Source organism: Lytechinus pictus, chromosome 2 (assembly GCF_037042905.1).
Source record: "Lytechinus pictus isolate F3 Inbred chromosome 2, Lp3.0, whole genome shotgun sequence".
Taxonomy (NCBI): Eukaryota; Metazoa; Echinodermata; class Echinoidea; order Temnopleuroida; family Toxopneustidae; genus Lytechinus; species Lytechinus pictus.
The window spans coordinates 20,507,585-20,520,724 of record NC_087246.1 but is presented as its reverse complement, the minus strand read 5'-3'; the positions used below and the strand labels follow the sequence as shown (position 1 = coordinate 20,520,724).

Below are 13,140 nucleotides of genomic sequence, written 5' to 3'. Positions count from 1 at the left end.
CCCAATCGATGGCGGAGGGGAATGCGAGTAGCATCGCCCGTCGTCCGAGTCGTGTAACTCGTTCGATTGCGGTCGACAAACACTCGGGTTTAGAGTCTGTCCACCCGCAAAGGTTGTCAGCAGTTCATGTTGTTCACTACTTCAGGAAATCCTCGATTCACATGACACAGATAGTTCAGTGGGTTGCATGAAACATATCAGAACAAACTTATTATATTTCATATGACGATGATCGTTACGATGTCATACCGGGTGGGTGTTTCATAAAGCTGTTCTTAAGTTAAGAGCGACTTTACGAACGACTGGTGAACCTTTCTTACACGCTATCACCAATGAACATTTTAATGGTGAATAAAATTTACCACAAGAAAGGAGACCAGCCACTCTCAACTTCGAACAGTTTTAAGTTACGGCTCCCTTGAACGACATATACGAATATAATTTAGACTCTTTTTATCATGTTTATCTTGCCCTATATCACTTAAAACTAAAGAGTGAAATCTGTGATTACTTGTCTTAAGGCGACCACACACCTTACAATTGGTCTGCGATCCGATTTCAGAATAAAATGTAGTAGGATTTGATGCTAACATTGAGATTTGGAATATCTTACTGTGTAATGTTCTAAATCATCGTACGAATACCTATGTTCAAATCTGTGACTATGCTATCATCCTTCTTAGAATAAAAGCGAATTAAATATCTAGTCGTAATGACGTCATAGCAGTCGTATGATTAGCTACGATATGAAACTAATTTGGCCTTTACTCCGAAATAAAGGCTTGCAATCTTTCAAAATGTTTATATTAGTATTCTTTCAATTAATAATTATTTAAACCTCAAATGAAATGATATGTTCCATTCACATTTTCAGAAAATGAGCAAAATGCGATTTGTTCCAAAATCGGATCGCAAACAGTCGTAAGGTGTGCGGTGGCCTTTAAAGGTAGGTTCTTGTATTTCTGCAAATACTAGCTGATGCAAGTCATAAATTAACGGAGGGGACATTTCATGAAAGGATGTTTTAGTTAACAAAGCACGATTTACCCGACAGTTACTATAGTAACAGTCAGTCAACCGTGCTTCCCAACCAATCAAAATCAATCAAAATCAAGGAAAGTTCTCACACAGCAGACGTTGATGAAAAGTTCCTGTGGATATTGTTTGTATCCAAATCACGTGACGTTGGAACGAAACTACTGGTGAAACGCCTCTTTTTTTCTTTCTAGGTTGTATGGATAACAGCTACCCTTCCGTACGTGGTATTATTCTGTCTGCTTATCAGGGGTGTGACTCTACCTGGCGCTGGCGAGGGGATCAAGTATTACCTCATTCCGAAATGGGATCGTCTGCTAACTGCTTCAGTGAGTACATCCTCAGAAAATACTTGATACAAGTTAAGTGATCTTACTGATGATGAAAGTTGATGAGGAGGAGGAGGAGGATCATGATGATGACGATGATTATGATGATTATGAATAAGGCGAGATGATTATTGTGATGATCATGACGACGATGATCAGATGATAGTGATGGTTATCTTGATAATCATAATCAGATTTGTGGTCGTGGTAGTGAAGATGGTGATAACGAAAAATGACGCGGATGACAGAAATATTATGATCATCATTTTAATTATCACAAACATTATTTCATAAAGTGCAGCCTACGCAATATAATGTCAATTGCCGATCATGCTGTTGATTTCGAAGATGAAAGTTTTGCAAATTTGTTGGAAATCTGAATGTTTTCATTTTGGTATCAGTATAGGCCTGTAGGCGACGTAACTTCTATTTGGCCAAAACATCGCTGCGCGCTTGCGAAGAACAGCTAATCTAATTATGCTCATGCTCATAACATTTTTGGGGCAAAATAAATGCGTCACAGAAATTGCATCGCCGCAAATCCGAAGCTGGCAATGTGTTTAAGGCGCATTGAAGCAACAAAATAAAGCAAAATGGACATATTCACCATTCTCATTACTAACGCTGCGGTTCGTTTATTTTATATATAATAAAATTATGATTCATAATGCACCATACATTTTTATGATTGCAGGTATGGGTTGATGCCGCCACACAGATCTGTTTCTCTCTTGGCCCTGGATTTGGTGTTCTTCTTGCACTTTCAAGCTACAACAGATTCCACAACAATATCTATAAGTAAGTAATCTCATCAAGTGCTGTACTCGGTAGCTTTAGATCTGCGATGCAACTTCTATGAACGCGCAAATGTGGCCAAGAATTTACTGCATGTAAAAGAATGAATATAGAGTTATGTAAAATAATTTGATTCGTTATTATTTTCTTTATATTATGAAATAAAGGTTATTTTTTATTCTCCGGAATTAAAAGGAAAGAAAAAAAAAAAAACATTGTAACGCACATGAGCAAGACATGGGATCAACTGTTCTGCACACGCGCATAACGATTAACGATATTTTACCAAATAAGCGCCTCACAGAAGTTGCGCCGCAAGTCTAAAGCTGCCTAATACTAATATCAGACCCCGGAACGATAGACGGTTTGAAATCGATCACGAATTTCAGATAACTGGTTTGATTGATAATGTTATGTTATACCGAGGTTATCACTCAGGAAGATAATTAATTAACGTATGGAATTAAATCAGAACATATGAGGGGGGCAGGTCATGAGTGTCGTCAGCACTTCAGGTTGTCATTATCGAACTGTTACAATGCACTCATCCCAACCTGGGAAAGTTGCCATAGGCCTATTCTTATGACAACCTTTCATAATGAAACGCTCCCATGATTTTCAAGCAAGAGTTAAAGAAGCGACTAACCGATCTTTAAGATTGGTTAGTCCTGAAATGTGATAAGTGTCTTTCGTGATGCATGTGTAAGTCCTCAGGGTGACTGCAAACTAATTGAGAATGATTAATTAGAAAATAAGAGTGCTGAGATGAGTTGATTGGTCCTAGTAGTGATGAGTGGGTAAGCGGGAAAGAGTAGAGGAACATTTAAAAGAAGTAGATGAATGAAATGAGAAGTCCTGGTACCGATGAATAGATGAGCGGCGATGAGTGGATGAGCAGTTGAAAGTACTATATCAGTTGATCAATAAATTTGAGAAGAACTGGTAACGATGAATAGACGATCGGCGATGAGTAGATGAGCATTTGAGAGTACTAGATGAGTTGATGAATGGAGAAGAAGTGACAGTGATGTGCGGAAGAGCGGCAATGAGTATAAAACAGTAGAAAGGAGTAGATGAGTTGATGACTGAAGAATGGGCCGTGATGACTGGATGAGCGGGAATGAGTAGAGGAATTGAAAGGAGGAGATGAATGAATTGAGAAGCCCTGGCACCGATGAATAGATGAGCGGCGATGAGTGGATGAGCAGTTGAGAGTATTATATCACTCCATGAATAAATTTGAGAAGAACTGGTAGCAATAAATAGATGATCGGTGATGAGTGGATGAGAAGTTGAGAGAAGTAGATGAGTTGATGAATTAAGAAGATCTGGTAGTAATGGGTGGATGAACGGTGATGAGTAGATGAGAAAATGAAGAGTAGTAGATGAGTTGAAGAATTGTGAACTGACAGTGATGATTATTGAGTGGCAATGAGTAGATTAGCAACTGAAAGGAATTGATGAATTGGAAGACAGCGATGAAGAGAAGAAGTTCAGAGCTATATAGGAGTAGATGGACTGAACATTGACGACTTGAGAAGAAGTGGTAGCAGTGGATTAGTCGTCTCGGCATGCCGGATCGGTTGTTGACGATTAGGCCTATGTTCACTGGGGTAGATTCGAGCAGCAAACCTACCGTTCTGGGAGGGGGGTCTCTATCATCCACACTTAAATCGCGTGGCGCCACGACCGTATCTACGCCCGTGGAAAAGATCAACACATTCGAACATAGGCACATAGCCCTCCGATTACAAAATGAAAGTCAGTACCACTGAACCGCGACATTTCCAAAGTGACACATTTTAAACATGTTCTTCCCATTCCTCCCTTCCTTTTTTGCAGAGACGCATTGTTGACAAGTACTATCAATTGCTGTACAAGTTTCCTTGCTGGTTTTGTGGTGTTTGCAGTATTGGGTTACATGGCAGATCGTAACAAACAGTCTATTGACCAAGTAGCAACAGAAGGTAAGTACAACTTCTCATACTGATTTTTGATGCATTACTATTTTAAAAGGAGCAAAAGAAAGGTATGTGAAGTAGGACTATCAATTTCACAATGAAACCAAAATTTCAAAGTGATCGCAGAGCAATTTCCTGCTATATTACCTGTAACTTCCAAAAAAAAAGGAAAATGAAGCAAATGTGACAGATACTTTTCTTAGTAAGGCGATCTTTTATCTGAGTTACTTTTAAAGTGTATTTGTACTGAAAAACATTTCCAAAGACTCATATTTGAATCTTAAAACAAGTTTTTAGAATAAATAAGTTGTTAGCATTATTTACTATGTAATGCACAGTGGAGTTCATACTTTCAAAGAAATCTTGTAATATGAAATTACGAATTATCATCATTATCATTAACTTATAAGAAAAATACATTGTTCAATGAAGTATAATCCAAACTTTATCCCCCTTACATCAAGATTTCACAGTAATTTCATTTTATACCATCAGGACCTGGACTTGTCTTTGTGACATATCCTGAAGCATTAGCTACGATGCCCGGCGCCAATGTCTGGTCCGTCCTCTTCTTTCTCATGCTGCTCACACTGGGTCTTGACAGCTCGGTAACTAATATTCCATTCTATGTGATTTATATAATAGTTCAAAAATAATTGCAGTTTCATATCCATTCTAGATCTATTTTAAATCCACAGGGGATATGTCCACTGCATTGAATTCAGGCTTGCATGATAACACGAGCATTGTGTAAGACATTTTAGCAGAATTCCCAACCTTGTGACCTGAAATGAAGTTTGACTTTGAATTTGCGACCTTAAAGTGTTGTGCAAAAGACTGTGAACAACTATTTGAATGCAGATAGTTGACCTTTTCTTGAAAAAAAAAAGAATAGTTGTCATTGAAATTAGAAAATATATGAAATTAAAATGTGAAGACCTAATACTCCTAAACAATTTTCAATGTATTTTTGGACCTATTTTCATATCATTCAAAATATTAAATGTCTCTTTCATATTCTTCTGGTCAAAGGCTCTATTTTTCCCGAGAGAGTAAATAAAAAAATAAATAAATATATAAATAATACATACATACATAAATAAATGTAGGTAAATAAATAAATGAATAAAATATTTTGCTTTAATCTATTATATACACATGCAGTTAAGTCATTAACCAGTGATATTATGACACAATTATTAAATTTGATTGTTTCCATTCAAGTTTGGTGGATCAGAAGCAATCCTGACAGGTCTTGGTGATCAGTTCCCTAAGGTGGTAAAGAAGCATCGTGAGATCTTTATCGCCTTCCTCTTTGCACTCTACTTTTTGGTTGGTTTAGCATTCACATCCCAGGTTGGTATCTATCAGAGCAAACTTATCCCAATGACAACTTAATTCTGTAATTCTCTTAGGATATTTTAATAGTAAATTTCTTTACAGTAGCGAGATATTTGCATAATACACTGTAAACAACGAGTTGGAATAAGACAGTCGATTTTATAACAAATACTTAAGAAATACGTAATTAAGTAACATAATGTATACACATAGCTTCATATCTTAACAAATTTATATAAACACTAAAATTAAAATGCACATGTATTTGAACAAAATATATTTTGCGTATTGATGTGTATAATGAAAGTCATAGTTTTGCTGGTTATTCAAAATAACCAAACAAAAAATCATTATGCATGTATTAGGAGGTAAGTTTGGTTCATCCAAGTAAAATGAAATTAAAAAAAGATGTTGAGATGTTAATTCAAGGTATAGAATTAAACTTGGACTTTTGAAATTATTGGTGGTTTTTGTATTGTATCTCTTTAGTCAAACTCTTGTAAAACATGCTACATGAGAATTTGCGGAAAGTATCAATTCAATCAAACACTGCTTTGCCTTTCTTATTTGTATTTTTTCTCCAAAATATGAATTTGATATGTAAATAGAAGATTATTAGGGTTCCGTCTTTCACTAAGTACATCAAGATCTTCTATCTTTAGCTGTTCAATGCTCTACAGATTAAATGATCTTTATTGATATTAGTAATGATCCTATGTACTTCACATGAATTATAATGATAAACTTTTCTTGCAGGGTGGCACATATCTGGTAAATCTATTTGACAACTGTGCAGCTTACTACGCCATATTGTTTGTGGTTTTGTTTGAGACACTGGCAGTAGCATGGTTATATGGTAATGACCCATTTTCTCACTTACATTTCATTTTATAATATGAAATTAAGTGTTTGACTAGGCAAATTTCGTTTTCTTATTTGTTCATAGCAGGTCAATGAGAGCTAAAAATTAGTATCATTAGCCACATTATTAACAGAACAGTGAGCACTGACTAGGTGAACTTTTATGTTATTTCATAATCATACAATACTCTTCACTCCTTTGGGAAAGCATTCTTGTATAAGAAAAATGTACTAGTCCCATGCAATCACATTCAGCTCATGGTCACTTTGCCTACATAAGGGGGGAATACAGCTATGGTGTATTGAAGATATTATAACAGGAGGGATACACATGTCTCTACAACTTCTTACGGTACCATTTAATTTTGATATCAATAAGTTTGTAACTCTTAATTTTTTTTCATAAGTTTGTAATATTTACTGAATTTTATGCAAAACAGCTGCTACTCCAATAAAGAACAGTACTTTTCATCAGGTAGGGGGAGGGAGGCGATATCAATTTTGAGCAAAGGGAGACACACATGCTACCAGCACTGATCTGTGCATTGATATGGGAGTTTTGAATTTCTAAATAATAATTAGGGTTATATACATGTTGGGAATGAAAAAAAAACATTATGCAGACGGAAGGTTGCCTTATAAATCAATAGCTTGCTACAAGCATGAGCATTTGATCATCCTGCTTATATTCTCTTACCTAGGACTCACGATACCAACAGAGAAAGTTTCAGAAGACATAGAAGAGATGTGCGGATGGAAGCCAGGGTTTTATTGGCGGTTCTGCTGGATGTTCCTCAGCCCTGTTATGATTATAGTGAGTATGAGACTGAAATAATACATTGGATTTCTCCAAATCCCAATCTTAGGTTTTGTTTTTGAAGAGGGGTTCTAGAAAACCAGAAAGCCTGCTGGATAATTACAAGATATAGCAACAGGTAATGTATGCAAAACAGATTGCAAGCACCTCTCCCAATTCTTTGACTCCTCTCTCTTCAAACAATTTCTGCATAAAGTCCATCCAAAATACCATTTTCTTCCCCTTTTCCTCCTCCCCTGAATTTTCCCCGCATCAAGATTTTCGAGGCTCTCTCTTGTATATAATTTTCTGCTTGGGATCCTTGAAATGATCCTTTGTATTGAGTCTGATAGTAAATTCCAGGAGCTAGTTTGGAATGTAGAGCTGTGTTTGGATATCTACATTGCCCTCTTGCCTCCACATTGTTGTTTGATATTGGAATTGGACCATATAGTCCTAGACAGTAATAATTTACTAATTGTCCCTCCAATCTTGACCAAAACATATGAGGGACATTCTTTTTACTCATGCCGCCCCACTTTTCTGGAATAACCTTCCAAACTCACTTTAAGCATTCGATACATCGGTCAAATTTAAAACTACTTATTCAAAATCTCCCTCAATTCAAAGCGAGCTCAGAAACATATCTCATTCTTTCTCAGTGTTATATCTTTCTCATTCTATTCCTGTCTTCTGCAGTTCATCATGGGGTTCGGTCTGGCAAACTACGCACCATTTACCCTGGATAGCTATGAATACCCTGAATGGTCAGTAGCCGTTGGTTGGATGATAACATGTACATCCATCTCCATGATACCCATCGTAGCTGCCTACCAACTCCTCACGACACCTGGCTCATTGTGGGAGGTGAGTTTGATGATAGTATGGAATAAAAAAAGAAATACTCCAAACACTTAATGTATGTAAAGTTTGTTGTAAAGGTTGGTCAGAGAAAGGCACAATGATTATTTATTATGTCAACTGAGACCCTTTGCATATAAATTAGTATATTAGTAACTTTGCCATCCAATGGTAACTACCATGGTAACAATGCTAAACAGCCAATCACAATCAAGGATTTTATGGAAGATACCAAGAGATGGCAAAATTACTGTCATAATAATAACTTTCATGTAATGGGGGGCCCTGGACCATTTCCACTGGTTCATTTCACTTTCCTTAGAGGGATTGAATTGTTTTGGGTGTTATTCTCTTCTAGGGCTTCACATTTACAAAATAATTCATAAATGTATGATAGTGAAAGTATGAGGGGCCAAGCAGTTCAAGCCTTTACAAATTTACCAGTTCAGTTTGACTTTGACCAGAACTAGTAACATAATGATGAATATGGCTATGCAAATAAATATGATTAAGACAATCACTATAACTATATTGAAAATTGGAACATGACTAGGATTATGTACATAACTGAAATATAACTAACACAATGAATATAAATGTGACTAAGATTCTGACTAGACCATAACTATGATTGAACTAGGAATAGACTATAAATACTACACCAAGACTCTGATTAGTGTATGAATATATGACTGTAAATAGACCATTATGACTAGAAGACTAGAACCAGACTATGAATATCACTGTGTCTATGACTCTTTCAGATTTTTCATATGACTAACTGTGGAGGATTTGTTTTATTTTTCTTCATTTATTTAGCGTATCATGACGAATCTTCATCCCCGGAAATCGTGGCCTAATGGCTATGACGGCAGCGTGTATACCGCAGAACACGAGAGCAGAATGAACGGCATGGTACTGGAGGCAACGTGCAAGCCAGTGACGCTTGTGTGAGGCATCCCACAATGCACCTGTCAAATAATTTAAATGCAACTGGAGGCAGCTTGCAAGCCAGTGAATTGTGTCAATCCGATGATACTAAAGCATATTTTATGTATTCAATACTATGAATAAGTGAGAGGTCAAAATCAAAGGAATGAAAATTGCCGAATTGAATACACCCACAAGAGCAAGCCTTTTGTAGGTTAATTTTTATCTTAGTTGAAGATGTATTCACGTCAAGTCAGATTGATTTGAACTTTATAACTCAAAATCATTAGAACATTGTTTTTTTGGGGGGGTTATTCATAAGTGGTTCTACACAATATTATGTGTATTTTGCAGGAACACAAAAAATCTATGTATAAATAAAACAACATTTCAAACATATTGACAAATACACTGACATATTGTGAGCGCCCTCTCTAGGTGACAATTCGTGAGATGGTACTATTTGGATGTATGTTCAGTGTCAGCTTAAACATTGTGTAAAACTTGGACTATTATTTTGTATTATGTGAAATGGACTTGGGTCAAGTTGTCTACATTTCAAAAGAACCAGGAAAATCTTAAAACATTTAATAAAAAAGTAATAAAGCAGTCTGTCAGAATTTATCTTTGACTGTTCCTCAGTCGCCATTAAGCTGTTGACTACAAACTTCTTGAAAGTCAATACATATTCAGTGTATGAAACATGAAAATATAATAAAAACATTATTGTGATGACATGAGTATGAAGACAATTGTCACTGGAAAACAAGAACTTAAAACGCTCACTTGTCATAAACACTATAAAGAAATTAAAAATCACAATGTAAATAGTACTGTAACTATCTTTCCAGTGAAGTTGTGTAAATACTATATAATATATGGTAACTTTTTTGTAGTAAATTTATAGTGGATGTAAAGTTGTATGGAGTGAAATGCGACTGGTATCGACCAAAGCGAGTGTACTTTGGAAGTACTTGTGAGATTTAATACTTTCTGTATAATTCTTCCATATTTCCTACCCAAGCAATATCTGTGTGTAGAAGGGACATGACCAGCCCATTTAAAAAATCATTTTGTTTTATCTAGGCGATAGAGTAACAAATTATTTCAAGATATGTATAGAAAAGTGTGTAATTCCAGTGTGTCCTTTTTTCAATAAATAAACTAGGAAATACATCAAGTCTTTGGTTTACTTCAATGAGGATTTGCTATGATGTTCCATGAGTGAAGGTTTTAAAATATATCTGATAGGATTCAATTGATGTTGAATTGATGGAGAAAAAGGCATTACAATTTATTTCCAATTGTAAATAAATAGGGAACAAATCTACGTAAAGTTAATCTAAACAAGTTGCAATGAGGACGCTTTATTGGGTGGATCAAATGAATGAAGCTTATCAACTTAATTATACCTTGTTGTCTTTAAAACATTGGATTTTAAATTTAGTTGATATCTTGCCAATGTTCTTTTGATGATTGTATATTCTTTCTCTGAATCTTCAGTCGTATGTCTTTCTGTTTATTATTGGTGGTAATAAGCAGCCGTTTGTATTTACAGTCTTTCATTACGAGATGACTGTAATCCTGGAGTTTTTTGTCTTAAAACAGACTTTGTAGATCAATTGTGACTATGGAAGGCCTGTGATCATGGCCGTACGCAGCAGGGGCAGTTGCCCCCCCCCCCCCAGAAGTTTTGAAAACTTACATTTTCTTACTGAAAATTTTCACAAATTTTCACCATAAATATGCAAGAAATCCTTCAATTCCACTTTAAAAAGGGCAAAAGCGCCCCAATGACAAGCTTGGACGCTTCGCTCCCTCACTTTTGAGTTCTTTCGAAAAAGTTTATGCGTGCTGCCCCCCCCCCCCCCCCAGCGAAAATGGCTGCGTACGGCCATGCCTGCGACAATAAGATTCCTCAACTTTACAATCTTGACAAGAATTGGTCACAGTCTTCATACTTTCCCATCGAACATAGAAAGAAAGCATGCTGCTCAGTCAAATTAATAACACTTGCATGGTTGTGATTCAGTCATCTATCAAGAGCACACAGCTTGCACATGTGCACATTTTAGATGATAAATTCTGGCATCACTGGCTTTCCATAGTCAAGTTGGACAGGCTTTTTTTTTTTAAATACTCGACAGATCATTAAAAGAAATGCAAAAAATAGTGAAAATATTGATCCATCTTGGGCAATTCTGCAAAGTACATGTAGATATTGCACTTAATAAAAGATATTATAGTTATTACCATCATCATAATTTTCTTTAAGCAAGTGCAGGACTGTATACAGGAAAAAATTGCTTGCAATTAACCATTTCAAGATAATACTTCATTATTTCTTGATCAGTTAATTCCTTAGCCAGGTTTTTATTAGGTATTGCATTTCTCTTTTTTTTTCATTTGTATTCTTTACTTGTTATAAATATTGTGAATATGATGAATCAAAATGAAACCAAAATGAATCGATCATTATATGTTACTTTATACCTAAAATTGGTATGAACTTTTTGATACAATATATCAGTGTCCAATGTATGTCGATAAAGAACCACCTAGAATTGGGACATTAATTATTGCCTGTGTATAATATGTCTTACATGTCAAATGAGAACAGAGGAATAAAGCTTCTTCTAAACTTGATTTATAAGTTTAATATGGAAATGACTGACAAGATATGATATTCTATTCTGTACAAAAATATGCACTTTATTCTATCCAATAACTATTAAATCATAACACAGGATATTATTATTGTGACATGATTCAATACATTTTAAATGCGTCATTCTACAAATCATATGAAAATCGACATGTGAATTAACTATGTAGACAAACAAATGTATCTATGTAGCTGATATATTATCATCATGTGTAATATTAAATAATTATTGGAAGCCTACTTTTCCCCCTCTATGCATGTTTGTAGTCGTCCATTTGTATATTCCTTGTGTTCCCAGACAGTGTTGACCGGATTAATGGAAAATCAGATACTTAAAGGTTTGGTAGATTGATATTAAATAATGAGAGATATACCTGATCAACATACACACTTTTTCATCCATCCACTTTTTTAGATGTTATCACTGCTTGCAAATGATAGTAGCCAGTGGTGTTAGATCACTTGTTACAATGTCTAACAGCTCACTTTTTGATAGTTGCGATCAAATTCTAACATTTTACCATCATTCCAGTCATACTGGTGCCATGGAAACAAGTAAACAAAATCATGAAGTTAAAGAGAATTTCATGGAAACTCACGCAGATTGATGAAAATACAACAATAATTTCATTCATGATCAGTTAGTTGATATGATAATTGTCTGATCAAAGCAGGTTTGGTAAATCATATAATATTGCTTTCTTGTTGAGACGGCCCTGCAGTAAAAATGCTTGTGATTGATTGCAAATCTCAAACTATTGTGATTTGTTGAACAATATTCACATTCAACTTCAAGTCACATATTGAAAGAGGAAAGAGAACAACTAAATTGTTTGGTTCTACATTTTGATGCACTTCTAGCAGTCAATTTCTTGATCTAAAATCTGTTATATTTCGAACAAAATTTTATTCCCTAAAGTAACTGGTGTGCTTTACTTCCTTGACACTTCTCATTGAACAAAGAGTTCATGATATTCTGTACAATTTAATGTGATTTTTATATATTCCATTTTGTTCTTAATATTATAGTTCAGATGGATGATTCTTACAGATAATGCAGCCACCTCCAAAGAAACACAAACATCTCTCACCAAAACTTGAAGTTCAATTGTATATTACCATTTAATTCATCCATTCATGGAATAACCAGTAACTTTAAATTTACAAAATCCTGATCCTGAAAAATATGCGACTTATACACAGGAATTAAAAAAAAAGTAATGTGACTTGTAAATTGTTATACGATATACTGTATTTTGTATCAGATGTACATGTATGTATATGTCTTTTTAGTAGTATCCTATTCCAAATATTTCATATACAAGAATGTTTTAACACACAGTGAGAGTATTTATGAATCATCTTGTCAATTATTGTACAATAATTTGTAAGTAATATTAGATGTAAGGTAGAGAGAAGTAATATCAATATTTTATGTAATCAAATCTATAATCCTGAGTGTTGTATTTGTATCCAATATTATATATTTTCACCTGCGAGATGTAATGACGTCCAAATTATATAAATGTTATCGACAAAATAGAACACTGTTGTCTGGCTCGTTGT

The 13,140-nt window shown here is 35.0% G+C and overlaps 1 protein-coding gene across 1 annotated transcript in view; it reads left to right on the top strand.

Annotated features, from left to right (window-relative positions):
• LOC129254595 (sodium-dependent dopamine transporter-like) overlaps positions 1-13,119 on the top strand; it is a 28,032-nt gene extending 14,913 nt beyond the window's left edge. The window contains exons 5-13 of the mRNA XM_054893096.2: positions 1,230-1,364; positions 2,059-2,162; positions 4,002-4,126; positions 4,616-4,728; positions 5,345-5,476; positions 6,218-6,317; positions 7,024-7,136; positions 7,818-7,985; positions 8,799-13,119. Coding sequence (XP_054749071.2) covers positions 1,230-1,364; positions 2,059-2,162; positions 4,002-4,126; positions 4,616-4,728; positions 5,345-5,476; positions 6,218-6,317; positions 7,024-7,136; positions 7,818-7,985; positions 8,799-8,933 — 1,125 coding nt within the window. The 3' untranslated portion in view covers positions 8,934-13,119. The remainder of the gene's footprint in view (positions 1-1,229; positions 1,365-2,058; positions 2,163-4,001; positions 4,127-4,615; positions 4,729-5,344; positions 5,477-6,217; positions 6,318-7,023; positions 7,137-7,817; positions 7,986-8,798) is intronic.
• Positions 13,120-13,140: the final 21 nt, after the last annotated feature.